General features: G+C 38.4%; 1 protein-coding gene across 3 annotated transcripts in view; it reads left to right on the top strand.

Annotated features, from left to right (window-relative positions):
- The window catches only part of PARD3B (par-3 family cell polarity regulator beta), a 395877-nt gene that overhangs the window by 243241 nt on the left and 133430 nt on the right, over positions 1 to 19206 (top strand). For all 3 annotated transcript variants that reach the window (XM_039719949.1, XM_039719858.1, XM_039719777.1), the window contains 2 exons: positions 14352 to 14558; positions 15515 to 15743. In XM_039719949.1, the coding sequence (XP_039575883.1) occupies positions 14352 to 14558; positions 15515 to 15743 (436 nt within the window). The remainder of the gene's footprint in view (positions 1 to 14351; positions 14559 to 15514; positions 15744 to 19206) is intronic.

Below are 19206 nucleotides of genomic sequence, written 5' to 3'. Positions count from 1 at the left end.
GCAGTAGTGAACGTTACCAGTAGTGAGAGATACTTGATTTCTTCAAGCCAAGTAATGTGTTCATTTAAGTTCTGTTTGATGAGAAAACCCCAGCATCAGAGGAGAAAACTTCCTAGTACCACTTGTGCAGATCAACACAACCTTGTTTTCATGGTGGTTTGGGGAGTATTTTAGGGGAGTTTTGGGGAAATTCTGGCATTCTTCTGTGTGTGTTGTACTTCGTGTCAACTCTAGATAGAGGAATACTCTCACCTAGAGTGAAAAAATGGTAAAATGATCAAAATGTAGAGCAAACTCTGCCCTTGTTTGTTTGAGCAGTTTCTCACCTTGCAGGTAGCCCTGCTCATTTCAGTGTTCCTCAGACCTCAGTAACAAAGTCTGTCTGTAACAATAACTCCTTTCAGACCTTATATAACTGGACATTTAAAAGCTCCACCTTTTTCTATATTTGATCTTGTTACAGCAAATGCTTTATGATTCAAATTTTAAAAAAGAAAAATCAGACATTTTAAGGAAGTTTTTATAGCTAAAGGGGCAGAAACAATAATTCTTCAAGTTTAATGATGAGTGACATTTACAGCACATGAAGAGACTTCACTTGCACTGCAATTTGCATTAGCAGAACAGAGTGCCTGTTTTAGTAGTGATTTTTAGAAAAGGGAAGCCAGGAATAACTCCTGTAGTAAATAGCAACTATTAACAATCAGAAGGCAAACAATACTAGAATAACTAATACTGGAATATACTTCTGCAATTAGAGCTTTCGTGTGTTTGTAACCTTTAGTAAGGAATTGTTCTTAAACTTCAAACAGAATTTCTTAGTACCGTCATATAAATCAATTGCCCTGTAGTTTTCAGTTAAGCAATTTAATTGCTTAATCAGACTAAGGACCTAGTAATTAAAATTTAACAGGCATATGATATCAGGCAATATCAATATTAGTTCTTACTCAGGGTAGCTGGTTTAGATCAAACTGAATGAAATAGAAAGCATGTTTGCAATATGCTTTAGCATTCAGGAATGTCATCTAAGTCTTCTCTAGAATTAAGAGTACAGACACTGAAGAGTGACATAGCAATAAGACTGTATTAAAGCTGCCACAAAACACCAACTCCAAATCAGAGAGCTTCTGTGCTAGAACAGCTTTGAGGGTTGTTGGATTTTTAATTATCTATGTTGAAAAAAATTACCCCTTCAGTGAAGAGCATCTATGCAAGAAAGAGCCATTGTTTCAGAACTGACTTGAAATACAGAAATAGCAAAAACAGTTTAAGAGAACATAGTGAAATTTTGTGCAGAGATCTATAGTCTTGCCATTCAAAAGTAAGCCAGTATTGCAGGAATATGAGTAGTCTTGATCAGAAATTATCAGAGGTACTAAATATTAATTCTCTTTTGAGTTGGTATAGCACCAAGTGCAGTGGGATTTTGGCCCATGGTTCTGTGTGTTTTCATAATGGAGGCAGTGAGGAATTGATAGAAACAGGAAGCAGCAGCGTCATTTTTGGTGGTGGGGATGTTGTTGTTGTGAACACCTTTCATTTGTAACACATCCCAGGAAGTGAACAGTCATACTGGAACAGACAAAAAGTCTGCATGGCCTCTGTCCTCTTTCTGATAGTATCAAATGCTAATGCCTAATGAGAAATACAGAGATATGACAAGATTCTCTTATTTTCCTCCAAGAGCTCTCCTTGCCTTCAGATATTCAGGGACTTGAAAATGGAAGGCAAGAATAGCTTCATTTTAGCTGATTCCTTGCCTTCAGATATTCAGGGACTTGAAAATGGAAGGCAAGAATAATTTCTTTTAGCTGAAAATCTTCAACAGATCGTGTTTCTCTTGAGTTTTCTTACTTCCCTTTTAGCATATGTAAACTCTTAGTATCCACAACAACAGAAAAAAATTATTCACATAAGTGTTTATCAGGGTTGTTGCTGTGAAGATAAATGATGACTGATTACCCATTTCTTTCTTTCACTCTTTCAGCAAGATCTGAACCCAAGTAGTAGCTTTCAGCTCCTTCCTGGGGGACTGCTTTTTCACAGGGGGGCCAATTAAGCGTATGGTATAACAGTAATTACATTTTTTTTATCCTAATAACATTAGCCTCAGTGTTTCAAAATCTGATTTTAACTTTTTGCTCTGAAGTAAATTCTACAGTATGTTTCACTTTCCAGTGTGAGGGTTGATATAGAAGCAGCTCTGAAGAAGAGGCTGTCAAACTGCTCTGATTAACCATGTGCTAATATGCGTGAAGTTTTAAGAATTGTGTTATACTTTAGTGATTGATTGCCATAAGTGTATATTCAGCCACAGTATGGTTTGTTCTGCATTATCTTTTTGAGGATATGGAATGGCATGCATTACACAGATTAACCAGTTTTCCCTGAGTGTGGAGAAAATACTTGTCTACAGTCAAAAGACTAAAGAAGGTGAAAATATTTGATGAAAAATAGGATACAGGGCAGAATACAGATACAAGTGTTCACTCTTGATGCACAAGAAAAAATTAGCATAATCATATGGATGTTCATAAATCTATGGGCCCAGATGGGATCCATCCCCCAGTGATGAGGGAGCTGGCAGATGAGCTTGCAAAGCCTCTCTCCATCATTCACCAACAGCCCTGGCTCACTGGTGAGGTTCCAGATGACTGGCAGCTGGCCAATGTGACACCCATTCACAACAAGGGTGGGAAGGAGGATCCTGGTTACTACAGGGCAGTCAGCCTGACCTCAGTACCCGGCGATGAACAGTTTATACTGGGTGTCATCACCCAGCACTTACAGCATGGCCGGGGTATCAGACCCAGCCAGCAGGGGTTCAGGAGGGGTAGGTCGTGTTTAACCAACCTGGTCTCCTTTTATGACCAGGCGACCCTCCTGGTGGATGCAGGAAAGCTGTGGGTATTGTCTATTTGGACTTCAGCAAGGCCTTTGACACTGTCTCCCACAGTATGCTCCTGGAAATGCTAGAGAAATCTGGCAGAGCTGCTTAATAGCTGTGACATTGTTCAAAATGTTTGTTCTTGATGTTTCTGAAACTGACATTTATTGTAGTTAGAGCAAAAGCTGATAATTTATTTATTTTAAAACTGATATTTGTTATTTATTTAAAAAGCTACTGAACTAATAACACAAGCAGCAGTTTCTAATTTTTAGATGGCCATAGCATGAACAGAGAAGTGATGTGTTTGCATAGAATGAAGTTTTATAGCTTTATGTTGAATGACTCTATACAGCCAAATATATTTGCCTTCCTTTGTAAGTAAACTGTCTGTAGACAATATCTGTGTTTTAGGGGCAAACAGATATCAGTGTGCTATCCTTCAGGTAATAAAAAAAAGAAAATATAAAATTCAAAATGAGATTACTATAGAAAGGAAGATATTGTTGCAAGTGGTTCAAGGTATTAAATGGCAGTATGTCATCTGCAATATTATATTAGAATTTGAAAACCTTTTACTGGCGAAATCTGAAATTAAGCTAACAGGAAAAGATTAATAAAAATACCACTTCTTTCTATTTATTTGTGCTGTATATCTGACAGCATTTTCTTGAACACACATTTATGTCCTGGTTGGGTAATGATCAACAGTAACTCCTGCTTGGCACGTTAATGTCATTACTTTGACTCCATGAAGGTACTGTCCTAGAGGTCAGGCCCTGCTAAAGTAAACTGTCAGGCTCAAAGGAAACCAAAGCTGTGATTAAGGATTTGCAGATTCCCATTTCAGAAGTTAGCATTATCTAGCATATTTCAATGGATTCCATCAATATTGACCAAAAACCCAGTAAAATATCAGCAAAGGAAGAAACCATTACTTAATGTAAGAAAAAGAAAAAAATCAAAGTACATTGCTTGGAAAGTGTGGGGGTTTTTTAATATGTTAATATTTCTTAATTTTTTTAATGCTGTAGAGCTAGAAAAAGAACACTAAAAATTTGCTGTAATGTGGGTGTCTTCCAAATTATTTTAACTTTTTTTTTTATTTTAACTGGACCGTATTCACCAGATGGACACACAAGAGAAAAAATTACCCAGGGAAATACAGCAACAAACCATTCTTGTGAACTGCAGTTGGCAGAGATGCTCTTGTCTCAGAATGCACACGTGATGATGTGTTTAAAGGATGAAGTAATGTTTCAAAATTGCTGGTAATCTATGATGATGCATCTTTGTATTCTTTATACTTCTAAAGCTATTAAGTTCTTACCAGACATTTGATTCCTTGAATTAAGTGAAAACCGCATTTTCAAAGAGTGAACAGGTTCCTCTTGAAAGGCACATGAACCCCTTTGTTTCTTCTTACTCTTTTAGCAAGACAAAGGTGTAGCTGGGGATGGCTTTCTGGATTGTTAAAATAACAAAAAGCTTTTTTAAATCTACAGTTCACTACTTTGAATCCACTACAGGCTGAATGTACTAACATCTGACACTCATGCTGTAACTTGGGTAAAATGAGTTATTGTTGCAGGCCTCTCTGTGTGCCAAAATGTGACACTTGCAGAGTACAGTGATCAAAAGACAGATATAGGCTGGTATAAGATAACAGACAAAAGTGGAAAAGTGTTCATTTAGTCCAGCTGAGGATTTGGTCACCAGGCTTGAACCAGACTGAAAATTAACCTACCTGTCCTACTTCTGGAGTCCCTTGAGGGTAGTTAGGCCTTGATCTTGGATTAAGGCTCTTGAAAATTGCAATTGCTATCAACTGTTCCATATGAAGATTAGAGTTCAGTGTCAATTTAGGATATTTCACTGTACTGATGCATTTTGATTGGATTGCTGTCTATTTGAAAAACCTACCTGTTTCTGTAGAAAAGTTGCCTTTGTAATACCAGATTTTGAAATTTCGTCCAAGAATCCAACCAGCAAGTAGCTGAAGTAGATGAATTTGGGCACTGAGTTTTGCACCTGATCCATGGCACTGTAGCAGTTTTCTGACAGACTTGATCTAGTATCTGATTATCCAAGGACTGGATTATCCTGATCTGCTCGTAACTAGAGCAAAACTCTGGTTTGTTCTTCAAGATTGTACGGGATCACTGAGCAGAATTATGTGTTTTCTGGTAATATTGAGTCCCAACTTAGAGGAAATTTTTATTTTTCTAAGATATGCTATGGGTTTGTCTGTATTGAAACGTCATTTGACTGTGCTTAGCCAAGCTGTCCTGGTTGCAGTATCACTCTGGCTGCTGCTTACCATCCTGAAGACATTTGGAATTTTTGATCATCATTTAGATAGGAAGTTGAGTAATTTCTCCAGAAATGTCTGTGTTGGTAAGGGACACCACCAAGAAGAATTGGAATGACCCTTTCTTCTGTTTTGACACATTCCTGCAGTCTGGGTCCATGTTTTGCGTGTGCATTACACTTCACATGGGATCTCCATTTATTGGGCTAGTGAAAGGGAACAGAGGAATGTCATTTGTACACAGGTGAGACAAATGGGTGAGAAAAGTTTGTATTGATTTGCTGTTTAAATCATATTCTAAGTTGTTCCATGCAGCAATTCTATTAGTTTTTCTAATTTGCTATTTAAACACATTGTACCAGTACAGAAATGAATATTGAAAAGATCCTAAATACGTAACTTGGTAATTAATAGCATATTATCTTGAGAATACTGAAAATTGCTGCAGGAAAAACTAAACTTAGAGGTCTGGGGAGGTTCCCTTTTCCCTGGGGGATATTAAAGGCTAGGTGTGCATTTGTTAAACATCTAATATTGTAACGAGTTTTCAAAAAACACAGACTTATGAAATGGTCTTTATTTAGGATATCTTTTATCCTTGTCAGTATTCTTTTTTAAATGCAACCTTTCCATTAAAATGGCACACCGTGATATACCTAGCAAGGGAGCTGCAAACCTTTTACAGATGCTGAAACATAAATACAGTGTAATGCAGCAAATTGTACAGACTGGGCCTTAAAGTTAACCAGTGTGGCTAAAGCAGTATTTTGTTGGTTTTGGGAGTGTAATGGTGTAATCCAGTTGTGACTCATGTCTGTTAAAAACTCAGAAGACAGCCAGATGTTACTGGGTGTGAGTCTATGTCTGCACAGTACAGAACAGTTCATCAAAAGCCTTTGCTGGAGCTGTTTAGAGGAAAACTCCCTTGCCATTATGTCCATGAATTGGACTTGTTTTTCATAAGGATTCAGTTTTATGGAAGAAAGTCTTGAAAATACAAGTTTACCCAGATCCAGCCAATGTTAGAAGAACATGGAATGTAGATGTGAAAAGGGAGCTTTCCTTCCTAAAAGTTGCAGTGAAGGATCTGGTTCCCAGCATACTTGCACACAAAGCTTGAAAAATTTCCTTTCAGTCCATTTTGAGTTGTTGGTGAATAGAGGGGGGGAAAATTATTATCCAGATGGAAGAAATTTTCCCATTTCAGTTATTCTGATGTGGCAAGAGGGAGCTGTGTTCTTTGAGGCTTTTTGTTTTTCTAAAAATAATCTTCATCTCCGTAATGAGCGCAAGTGAAGTTTCAATACAGATCGTTTGAGGGGAAAAAGAAAACCAAAAAAGTTGAAGCATATAAAATGAAGCTTAGTTGGAGTCCCAGTATCAGTACAACTATGGATTCAGCTTTGAGGAATCTGTAATAAAATACTGCTATCAACTTTATAAGCATTCAAATGATCTTAAAATTCTCAGTAGGAAATATAAAGGAACCTTTGCTGAGGACTTTTCCTGAAAACCTTCATAATCCTTTCAGATTCGGTAGGGATTTTGAGTCTCAGCCATGTCAGATGTTGGATAACTCTTTCTCTTAGTTAATAGTAGGTTTGATAAAATTCTGCATATTCCCATTCAAGAGTTGGATTTTTGAAATGAACTTTTCAAAACTGTTTGAAGACCAATATTATTGAACTCATAAACAAAACAATTTCAAAAATATGCATGACTTTATGAATGGCCTTTGTGTTTTAATAGAGAGAGATTGATTACAGGTGTATGTCCACCTTCTTTATAGGTTATCTGCTGGCAGTTTCAAGCAAAACGTGCATTAATTTCTTAAACTGAGAAGTAACTTATGCACTTTCCTTTGAAATACAAATAGATTAACAGAAGAAAATAGATTTTCGTAAATTCTCCTGGAATTCAATCTGTACATCAAACCAAATGTAGATGAGGAGTGAAAGGTGCAATTCACTACTTCTTTTGGTTTGCTTTATTTGAAAGTGTTGTTAGGAACGACTTGTTTTGCATTCCTATGCTAATAGGACACACTAATCACTGGAAAAGGTGATTCTGGTTTTGTTCAGGGCTTATGAATTAAGGGTTATTACTGGAAATGGCTCATTTACTCTGTACAGGCCTGAGACAGAAAGTCTGAGTCCTCTGAAGCTTTTGTAAATACATGTTGCAGAATCTTCCCAGACTGAGATGTTTGCCTGTTTGTAGCCGGCTAATCCAGAAGTGCTTCCCTGATAAGGTTAATGCCCAGTTAATTGCTCCTAGCCTTGACACACAGTTTAATTGCTATTTGGCCAACATATGCTTGTTGCTTGCTCTGTGTAAAATTTTAGCGGATGTAGTGGTGCAAACTACAGGCTGGTGGAGGGCAAACAAAATAAATACAGTATTTTATGTTCTTTTAATTCAGGGCCAAGTGGATTTGGATGAAGTGTTTATTTAGTTTGCTGGCTGCTTCAGATGCTGTGGCATATTGATTCCTTTTATTACTAGCAGCCATTTAACCTGACCTCTCTCAGATCCAGTATTTTAAAAGCCATAAATTTTAACTTTACTTATGAGCAAGGACTGAAATGCTGTGAAAGCCTTTTTATTAGTAGAGCTTTGCCTTACTCCATGTTCATGTGTCACCCATGGCAACAATATTTAGAGCATCTTAAATTAGAGCGGCTGTTGGGCAGCTCGGTTGTGGTGGGGTTAGCAATAAAAAGAGCTCATAAATATCTCAGGCATGTAGGATTCACTGATCAAAGTATGGGCAGGTAGAAAAGCAATGCCATGATTAGCAAAAGCTATTCTTTTCCTGGTTATTTTCTTAAAACTCTTTATTTACTTAGTCTTAATGTTCACAGATAAGGAAGATTTTTTTAAATTGCTAGTTAAATTGCTCATATTGAAATGTATTTTCCTTTGCTGCCTTGGCTTTTTTTTTTTTTACAATAATCATCTTCCTCGTTTCATTAACCTAAATTAATCACCAAACAACACTTAAAGCAATCTTTAACGTGCAGCTTATGTAAGTATTTATAAAAATGTGCCCAGGTCAAAAATTGATGCATAAAAATTACATACCACTCTTTAAATTATAAATAATATGATTGTTTCAAATTTCTTTCTGCATTCACATGTATAGAACTCAAAAAAGCTTTAGATTAGTGATATAAACACAAAGCTTAATATGAACTTGTTGCATTCTTCTGATTTGTTACTTCTGATTTAAACTAGTAATTTTATAAAATGTTATTTCAGGCTTGATGACTAAGATTGAGTAATAATTCAGCAGTTTCTTTCAAAGTAGGCTTAAGACTTAAATCATAACCATGATTTTAATGTAAGTTTTGGCTTGCTTCCTTCTGTTCTAGTACTGAAGAAGTTTCCCCATCTGTCCCACAGATCAAAGGTAACACTCTAGATGTTAGCCTCATACCATCAGAAGTGACTTTGTTTAAATATTAGTGCAGGGACTCTCTACTTCATTTTAAACTTTGGCCTGGGAACAAAAATGTTGGTTTAGTTTGAGAAGCATAATTTATATCAATTAGTCTCAGAAAGTGTCACATTTCCCAATCTTTTAAAGCTGGATTTAAATGTTTGACCTTTTCAGAGGGCAGGTGTGGAAGTAGAAATAAAGCAATCACAGGGCACTGGAATTTTTTTGCTACTTCTCAGTTCCAGACTGATCAATTTACAAGGTGCTTGAAACCACTGGGGAATCCTGTTTTCTAAAAACTGGACATTTTCCTGTCTGCATTGGTTCTTCTATTGCAGTTTTCCTCTAGCAGGTTGTAACACTTATAACTCAAGTCAGTTTATACATAAATATCCTTGAGGAGAAAGCTCCTGCTTTGTATGAGAGAAGTAGCTTGATTTATATTGGGACCTGTTTGGAGGGTAAGTGCTTCAGTTTGCACCTTCCTCTAGGAGAGCACTAATCTGCTGGAGAAAGAGGGATTCACATGTCTAGGAAAACTGCACTGGATGCAGAGCTTTACTGTGAACTGGAAGGTTATGCGAGAGGGTAGATTTCTGTGAGCAGCAGAAGAAAAATAATTACTTCAGCAGATAAGATCACAGGGTTTCTATGCAAAGACAGGCTTGGCTGCATTTTGTCTGACATTTAGCACTAACCTGGGAAATGCACATGCCCCACCACTGAGGCTGTTGCTTGAACCTCTGCCTTTGCTTCTAATTCTTAGCTTTAATATTGTTGCACTGGGAAACTTGTTAGCATTTTTGAGATGTTTAATGCCATACATATTCTTTGTGAAATAGCAGCATGTTTGATTGCAGTGTTGTTTGTTAGTGATAAGACTGTAGGAAACAGCGACACCACCATACGTTTCTAAGATGACAATAGTGCATTTTCACTTTCTGCCTAATGGCTGCCTTATTGCAAGCATTTCCTTTTCAGCTGGCTAAGGCTCAGCATACCTTCTGGGCCCCAAATTGTGATCTGTCATTATTCATAGCTGAAATTGCAGTTTGTGCAAATGCAGGCTAAATTGCAATCATTATATGTAGTAAATAGATTGAAATATCTGTAAATCTGAAGACTGTAGCTGTCTCTTACAATCAGAGGACATGTTAAATTCTCCTATGCTTTGATTTCTCTTTATTAGATTTTGTTTTTCTGTCAGTTGCAGGGTTGTTCTGTATTCAGTATTTCTGCTTATTATCTGGAATGCTTAGATTGAGGTATTAAATGAGCAAAACTATATATCTTGTCTTTAATATGTAAGTGCAAGATAGTGATTCTTCTCTTGCTTTTCATCAAACCCTTAATCTTTTCTATGTCACCTGTATAAATTAGTCTTGAAGAAAAAGCTACCATGTGATCTAAGACTTTTCTGCAGAAATGTTATATTAAAGCTCTTCATTTGAAAATCACAAGCTAAAAGATGTAATGACTTTCAGATTCCTCCTTCCTAAATCATTCTCTGCATTGAATTGGTGGATGATTGAAGGAGTATCTGAATATAAAAATATAAGAGAGAGGAAAAAGTCCTTTGTAGTTGTGCATACTGTGAATTGTACCAGAAATAAATGTGCATTAAACAAATGGTTAAGAAAGAATGGAACATGCAGTAATTTAAGTCACCGTATGATGTTGCAGTCTGGTAGAGTGAGGAGCTGGTCTGTTAGGCTGGGGTAGGTCTGAGTTCAGTGAGCCCAAGCTGAACATCATGAGTGCTACTGGAGGTTTGTCCAAAGCAGAGCAGGCACTGAGCTGTACCTGCTTCCTTTGAAGCTGTTGCCATATCTCCCTCTGAGTGCTGCCACTGAAGAAGCCACCACCAGTGCTTCATGCTCAAACAGTTGTTTTTGCCTGCTGAAAGTAGTCCCGTGTTCTCTCCAGCATCCCGGCATCCACAGGATAGAACATTCATTGTTTTCATAACTATTTTCTCTTCCACAGGACCACATGAACCTCCACTATGTGCAATGCAATAGGAACCAGCACTGTGTGTGTTTTGGGAAGTGGCAAAAACAGAATCAAATTATTTTTAATTTGTTACAACTTTTTGTTTGTTGTATTTTCTCAGTTCCAGTGATCCTTTCCCTTCCTAGCTTTTTTCTACCTCACTGTGTCTTTCAAAATGTAAATAGTAAGTTAGTCTAGCTCACATAAATATGTTCCTCTAAGTATTCTCCTTTAGGCATATTCCTGTAGTTTTGGTTTTCAAGAAGAAACATTATCTAGAAAATAAAGTTAATGATAAATATATAAAATGTTTACTCTTTAGGGTGTCTTGGGAGTTGTATTTCATATAGAGTGACAGTGATTCATGGCTTCTCTTCATTTTCATTCCCTCTGTACGTGCCTTTGGGGTGGCTTGCATTGCCCACAATGCTGTGTCATTTGTTTCCCTTTGATTTTCATGACTGACATCTTGCTTTTAGCACATTTCCTTCAGCTGGGCTATAAAAAAAAGGAATGTGCAGATGTGGGAAAAAGATAATATTGGAAAGACTAATAATAATAGTAATAATAGTAGTAATAACAGAGTAGAAAGCCGATTTACTTTTACCAGTACATTAAGAATTAAAAAATCTGTGTTAGCCATGTTGGCATTGAGCAGAAAATTAATGTAAACACCATCTTTCAGTTAAAGGATGATCAGTTACAGATAACATCTAAGAACCAGCAATTTGATTTCAGCCAGTCTAGGCAGGTAGTGATGTCAGCTGTTGTTTTCTCTTATAAATTCAGGAGAGATGTAAAAAGTAATTCACCATTTATAAAAACAATAAAGTGGGTGCTTCACTTGGCTTTTTATCATTGTGATACAAGAAGCAGTAAAAGAAGAGCTCAAGAATTTAAAATCCATAAAAATAAACATTTTAACACAGTGAGCAGCTGAGTTTCTTATTGTCAAACTATGTTTTTGTATTAAAAGGCTAGATATAGACACACACCACGTATCCCAGAAATGCTTGCTAATAGCTTGTAAAAGATAAGAGAGAGTTTTTGGTGTTTATTTGTTGGTTTGGAGTTTTTTACCCATGAGATAAAACACATTTTCAGGCTTATAGCAGTTCTAAAGGTCTGCAGAAATGAAAAAGCTACTGGTGTGGGCAGGGGAAGGCAATTTCCCAATTTGGGATGCAGTCCTTGTCCATTATGGAGTTTTGTACATTTTTCTGGAAAGCATCCAGTAATGGATGCTGGCTCAGAAAGCAAGGGGCCACGTCTCCCTGCTTGGGGAAGCTTTTTAGCTCCTGTATCTTTAGCTGTGCTCTAATGTGTGATTACTGCAGCTCTATAATGAAAGGGGAGAAAAAAGAAATAAAAGCTGAATTGTAAAAAAATACAAAGTTCTCACTGTTGTTAGTGAAATTTCATACCAAATCATTACAGTCTTAGAATGGGTCAACTGAATGTTCAATAGCAATCTGTGAGTGAGGGTTCTCAGTAAGTTTTTGAACAAATGAGGACACCTCAGTGTGCTCGGGTGTCACAGGGCTGAGTCCCAGTGTGCTTGGGGAGGCTGAGCACACAGCTTGCTGTGGGTTACATGTGTCACATGAGTGCCTCACTCCAAACTTCAGGTGTTGGTTGGATTTTCTTAGGAATGGCCTTCATACATTGCAGTCTTCCAGTCTGAGGAGTTGGCTCAGCTTTATAGAAAACAGGCTGTAACCAGCATTTAACTTGAGACTTTTTTTTCAGGTAATGGAGCTTAGAGCAGTTATTGAGTGTAGTACAGCTTGCTCTGGGATGTGTGTGTGAGCACTTCTGTACTTTTCTGGCCAGCCAGGCAGCTGTAGCAGCAGTCTGGAGTCAACATTGGCTGCTGGAGCTCCCAAAGCCATGGACCCACATGGCCCTGCTGGAGGCAGACACATGCCCAGCCCTTCCTTGCAGATTCTGCATCACCTTGAAGCTGTTCCCAATGGCTGCTCCTCCCGGCAGGCTCGGAGCAGAGTGCTGGGGACCCACTGCCTGCAGGCCCCCAGACCTCAGCCCCTGGCAGCCCTTGCCCCCAGCCCCAGCCCCTCGGTTTGCAGCCCTGCCAGTGTGTTGCTGTGTCCTCCAAACAGCCCACCAAGGCTGGCTGCTGACTGACACTTTAGAGAGCTTCCCCTCTGCTGATCAGTGCCTTTTACTTGGCCTTTTTCCTCACCGTTATTTTTCCCTTGGTTTTTCTCCTTCTCAGCCTGTGATAGGCACCACAGTGCCTCCTACTGATGTAGAAAATTTTAGTGATTCTTAGCACCTTTATGTTCTATGCAGGTCATTCCTCTAACTCTGCTTTAGCACTTGTAAATTTGCCAATAATGATAGTCTCCAGAATGGCAATTAGTGAACAGAAGAAGGTTGCACTGCGTGATGGAGCAGCCAGGGTTCCCTTAAACCTGTTTGTCTCCACACACACCCCCAATCCCCAACTTGTTTTCAGCTACATATCAGTCTGCAGGTAAAAGAAGTGTAAATTGCTTTATGTAGGCACTACTGACAAGTCTCTATTTGGTGCCAATTCTCAGCTTTTTTACTTTTAAGAATTCACTCAACATGCTGTTCAGAATTACTTGCACTCTAGGATTGCTAAAATCACAGCAAATCAGACTAACATATCTGTCTTTTCTGTGACCCTTGAATCCCTTTGGGCATGACAGAATGGACATGGAGGTGAAGGGCTTCTCTTATGTTCTCCTGTTGCTTTTGTTAGTACTACTTAAAAATTGAAAGCAAAAGCACTTGTGTTCTCAAAGACAGAAGGCATATTGCAAGGCACAGTCTCTTACTCAGTGTTTCTAAGACACATTTACTGTTCTGCCATATAAAAACTAAGTAGATGCTACAAAGGCTTTTAAATTAAGCTGTGAATTTCTTCATTGATTGGAGTGCATCTATTCATTGAATTTTGTTCTTTACCTATTCTACTATCATTTTATTAATACTAATTAACACAAATGCTGCCACAAAATAAAGCCTTTCTAAGGTCATACAGTCAAGCAACTAAAGAGAGAGAAGGTTTGGGAAACTCAGTATTTCCTCTGTTTTTCTGTGAAGTGCTTTCTTAAGCCTGTAATCAGGGAATGAGGCAGTGACAGCAACATCATTTATGTTAACCTGTGCTTTGCCTGTTTCTTGAAAAAGCTGCTGTGCATATTGTTATCATAGCACTAGTTTCAGCTTGAAGAAAAAGATTGAGCAAAACTTAGAGGGACCTAATAATATATCTTCTCTCAGGAGAAATGTGTTTGAAAATATCAACCATTCATACAACCTATCTCCTTCTAAAAAGCAGGACACTTGTTGTGTAGCAGTGTTTGGTTTTGTGAGGCTAAAGATGATGCTCTCCTTGAGACTGTTAGAACTGTCCAGGACATCCCTGGCAAAGGTGGGGGAAGCAGCCCCATTCTCATCACTGGTGTGGGCTTTACAGTGGCACAGAGCGAGCCAGCTATCACCCATCACTTTGTCAGGTCTGTAAATTATGTGCCATTCCTTCCAAGTCTGAATGGGGATATCTGCTGAACTAGGTTTAACTTGATGTTATTTTTAGAACAAATTACATTGATTGCATACTATTTCAAAGGCCCCAAGTAATAAAGTACACAATTAAATGTATCTGACTAGTTTAATTTCTCTGTGTGGTTTTTGGTATAAAAACTTAACCATTTGTTTTCCAGACTCTTCTGGCAAAGATTTTGGTCCTACTCTGGGATTAAAGAAGTCCAGTTCTCTTGAGAGTCTTCAGACTGCTGTGGCTGAAGTGAGGAAGAATGAGCTCCCTTTCCACAGACCCAGGCCTCACGTGGTGCGGGGTCGGGGATGCAATGAGAGCTTCCGAGCTGCCATTGACAAGTCTTACGACGGACCTGAAGATGGAGAAGAGGGTATGTTGCTGATGGCACTGACTGAGGGAGCCACCTTCACTTAGCACTGCTATGGGCCAGCTCCATAGAGCACCATGAGGCAGTGATTTAGTCCAATTGAAGCTGATCACATTTTAAAAGCTGTTCACATCTTCTACTGAATAGAGCTGTCTTTGCAGTACCCCATCCAACCTTGACTGGGTTTAGTGTAAAGTCTTTCACTGATCTCCTTTGGGGCAGGGGTGGGTTGGAGGATTTAGAACTCAATCCTTAAATAATTATGTTTTTCAACTTCAAGAAGCAGCTGCTTTCTTCAGATTACATTAAAAATTATCTCTCTTGTTTTACAATTCCCCCTTTTCCAGCCAGGAAATTTGTTTCATGTTGTAGATAAGGCAGTGTATTGATAGCACCCTGCTGCTCATTCTGTCACTATGGGTTTTATAGACCCCAGTCTGGAAATACGTCTCCTTTAGCATGGGGCGTAAAACAGTGCTTGGATCCTGAGCCCCCCAGCAGAAAGAACACTGCTCTTTTCCAGCCAGACAGTACATTTTATCCATTTCTTGTTCAGCCACTGTAATAGAAAGATTCCAGGGAGTGAATGAAGTTATTTTGTTACATAGGTTGGTTTTGCCAGTCACCAGAATCTCTTGTTGAAGTAAGCTCTCTGTTTGAAACCCAGCACATGGTTAACAAGCTAGATTTCAAAGAGAACAAGTGCTTTACTGTATCAGGAGTTTTATATCAGGAACAATAATTAGAAAACAATTCATTAAAATAATTCTGCATTTAATTTACAATACAAATCTGTTTGAATCCACTAGATCTGCTTAGTCTGTTTTTTAAATTATTCAATTAAACGAGTAAGTGTTGTGAGTCATTTGAGCTCTTTGTAGACACTCTTGCTGTATTTCACATGTTTGTATTTCAGTGGCCCGTAGCCATCCTCACTGCTTCTTTTTCATTGTGTGCAGATGGTGGCTCTGATAAGAGCTCTCACTGTGGTCAAGAAGCACAAAATGTGGAATCTGCCCATCCAGGGAACCCTGAAATGGAAGATGCAGAAATCAAAGCAAAAAAGGACAAAAAAAGTAGGGAGAAAGAGAAGAAAAAGGGCAAATCTAAAATCAAAGAGAAGAAAAAGAAGGAAGAAAATGAAGATCCAGAAAAGAGAAAGAAGAAAGGCTTTGGTGTCATGTTGAGGTATGGCATTTTACAAAGCAAAACAGCCACCCATTCTCGTTATAAGATAGGAAACAACTGATGCTCTCATGAAGTAATAGAAAAATTATTTCACTTGGACTCAAATAATGTTTATGTTATTGAGAAAGAAAGCAGTTTATACTTTTACACCAAACTTGTAACTGCGGCAGAAGACATTTGGCAGACAAAATGTCTTTTTGTGCCTTTGAAATGCATTCCCATATGTCAGAAAAGATTCAAGGTTTTAGGCTTAAAGCAAACATGTATCGGTGGGGAAGGATTTGTGGGGAATATTTCTGAGTAATACAAATCCTGCTCCAACACTCAGACCTTTGCCTTCTCTTCCCTTGCTTATCTGCTCCCTTCACAAGCTGCAGGGAGAGCAGAATTCCTTGTGCTATTGCAAAAGGTCTACTAACATTTGCAGTTGCTGAAAGCCACTACCTATGATAAAATCTTTGCTTCGTGGCTTCAGACATTGCCTGCAGTGAACAAAAGTTCACTGTCCTCCCTGCCCAGCATGCAAGTGTTCTGTGGCTCTGTAAACTCTGAGTCATCAGAGTTCTTCAGGCTGTTTCCTTGCTCTTGCTGGAGCCTTTGGTGCTGCAGACACTGGTTGCTGACACCCTTCCCTCTGGTACCTGTTGACTCTGTAGAGTATTTGTGTGTTTCAGTCGAAGTAGCTCTTTGCATTTGATACAGAGTATATGATACTTTTTTTTTTTTCCCCTCACATGGAGGAGATTAAACTGAAGGATCATGTGGTTCCTTATGGCACTGAACACTTAACATTGGCTTTAGGACACAATTGGTGTTTCTTGTCATGCTGTATTGTAGACAGTACTCATATATACAAAACCCACAATTAATTGCTTAGGCAAGGATACATTTGAATAGTAACCTAAGAAATGCAGCTGCAAGATCATTCACTGATCATGGTCTTCATTAGGACATAGTATGTATGAGCTTGTCTTAAAACTTTCTGTCACTATGTTCTCTAGAGTAAGATTGCTTGTGTTATATTAACATGGAAGGTTCTAGCTGATTTTCTTCCATGTATCAACAGTTGTCCTACAACTTTTGAACACTGTGGAAACACTGTCAAAAATACACAGGCGTGCCAGATGTGCATGATTTCAACAGTTGTTAGGGTTCATAAGATGTACCTGGCTATACCAGTCTGCTTTCAAATGGGCTCTTCAGGAACAGAGGAGGTGTCTACACACACTTGTGCATTGCACATGTATTTGTGTTCATACTGTTTAAGGAAATAGGACTTGACATGGAAGGGTAGTCAAAAATGGAATAATTAGGAGGGTGACTTGAAAAACTATCTTGTGTGTCTTAAGCTTTATATCTCTTTTTATTCTTCTTTGGCATGAGTAGAAAAGAGGAGGAGAATGGCACAGAGGTCTGACAAAAGGATAAGTATTGCTTAATGTATCAAAGATATATAGCAGATTCCAAGTTTGAATTGTAAAGTCTTACAGGGTATTATATCTGAGCCAGAAAGAACATGGGATGACATTAGAATCCAAACAAGCTATTGTAGTTGACAGAAATTATGATAATGGTCAAGATGCAAAGCTGGGAACAACAGGTTACCACTTGTTGTGATTCCCTCTTTCAGAATATATTCCATATTTTGGTAGTACACAAGGTTTATACATCTGCTGTTTCCATAACCTTGTCTTTGGTTTAGATTGATAGTCTTCCCAGCTGACAGTGTTAATAATATTTATCTGTATGGCAGCACAGAATGGGAATTTTTATCCTACACCACTGAAAATCTCTACAAAACGACAAAGTTGGAAGCATCATGTTGTAATAAAGAGAGAAGAAGTAGGTAAGAAGTAACAGTTCAGCTGGGAGGTTTTTAGAGGTTCTGTGTCCTTGTTAGTATTTGTTTACAGGATTTATAAAACTTGAAAAGAAATTCCTTCCTGAAAAGGTGAGAGTATTAGGGAATACTAGCCACAATAGAAGTGAAAGAAGGCTGCAGACCTGTAAGGTAGAGCTTGAACAAGAGCAACCAGTGTGCGTTTATGAAATAATTGGGGACCATATGTCCTGGGCAGGATGAGCAAATCCAGCCTGGTATTTTTTCAGACAGAAACTGGCACATATGACTTGAAAAACAAAACCAATTGATCTGAATGTTTTTTAAATGAAATAATAGGGAACTAATAGCGGAATTTAGAGCAGATCAAATACCAACTAAATATTCGAGTCAAGAGGTGTTTTTTTCAAACTGGAGTCTTGTACTGATATGACAGGTGAATGTTAGGAGGGATGAAGGAGGTTTGAATGATAAGTATTTTAGCAACATGGATGGAGAGAAGTATCCAGATTTTTTTATGACGTTGTGGGAATAAAACTGGCATGGTTTTTTTGGTAGAACATCTGTGGAAGGAAAGAGAAGTTTAAGATGACGAAAGCTGTGAGCTTCTGCAGCAGGCAAGGTGGCTACTAATTCTTGGTATCTTAAGAGAAAGAAGTAGGGAGAAGTATTTAGAAACTGAGATGAGCCCAGTTTTGGACATGATGAATTTAAATTGGAAAGGGGACCTGCCACATAGGGGGCATTGGAAATGTAAACACTGTAGTGGAGCAGAAAGCTGGTGGAGAAGGAAATCTGTATTGTGCATTTTATAGGTATGGTGGTGGTTGTGCTGTGAATCCCCCATGTATGAGACCACCAAAAGGAGGAACAGCACCCTTGTTAGACTGACAGGAGAGATAAAGCCCAGGGAAAAAAGTTATGAGAGCAAGTGGTAGGGGTGAGAAGAGAAAATATATTCCTGGGACCAGGCAATGTAATGAATTTTTTCAACTAGTCTGGTGACTGCAGCCATGTGATGAATCCTACCGGGAGCTGGAACCCCCACTTTGGTATGTTCATGCTGTTTGTAGTTCCTGGGCAGCTTTATTCAGAGCTATTTCAGCTGTGCCTACATGATTCTACTGTGCTGTGGGATGCATCCAAACAGAAAAACAGACTTGCTGAACCCATGTCAAAATTGGCTTGAGATAAGTAGGAGCTGAGCATCTGTGGTGAAAGCTCCAGGACCAGAAGGACAATGAAAAAGAGAGATCTTGCCAGAAAGCTCAGTGCTAATTAAGACACATGCATTTTCTGGTGAATGACATGGGGTCAGGTGTAAAGGACAAAAGAAAGTAGAATGTGAGGCTAAAACAGCTGCTGAAAATGTTCTGCTTGTCTTCAGTGGGATTTTTGTGCTATGCTTGCTGGATCACACATGCAGCTCTAAGAAGCTTTACCTTGATAGTGGCCATGTGAGTTGGCTGGCTTCTGCTTTATAATCAATAACAAAGCATTTCAAGATATTAAAACTAAATCCAAGTATTCAGCTGTAGTACAAGAATTGTTGAGCTTTAGTCTTTTGCATCTGAGATTTTTGAACATATTGGAATTGCTACTGCATTGGTTTTTTGCCTTTTT

The sequence above is a fragment of the Passer montanus genome, unplaced genomic scaffold (assembly GCF_014805655.1).
Source record: "Passer montanus isolate IOZ18808 unplaced genomic scaffold, ASM1480565v1 scaffold1, whole genome shotgun sequence".
Classification (NCBI taxonomy): Eukaryota; Metazoa; Chordata; class Aves; order Passeriformes; family Passeridae; genus Passer; species Passer montanus.
Note: the sequence above shows the minus strand (reverse complement) of the source record. Positions and strands in the feature narration are given on the sequence as shown.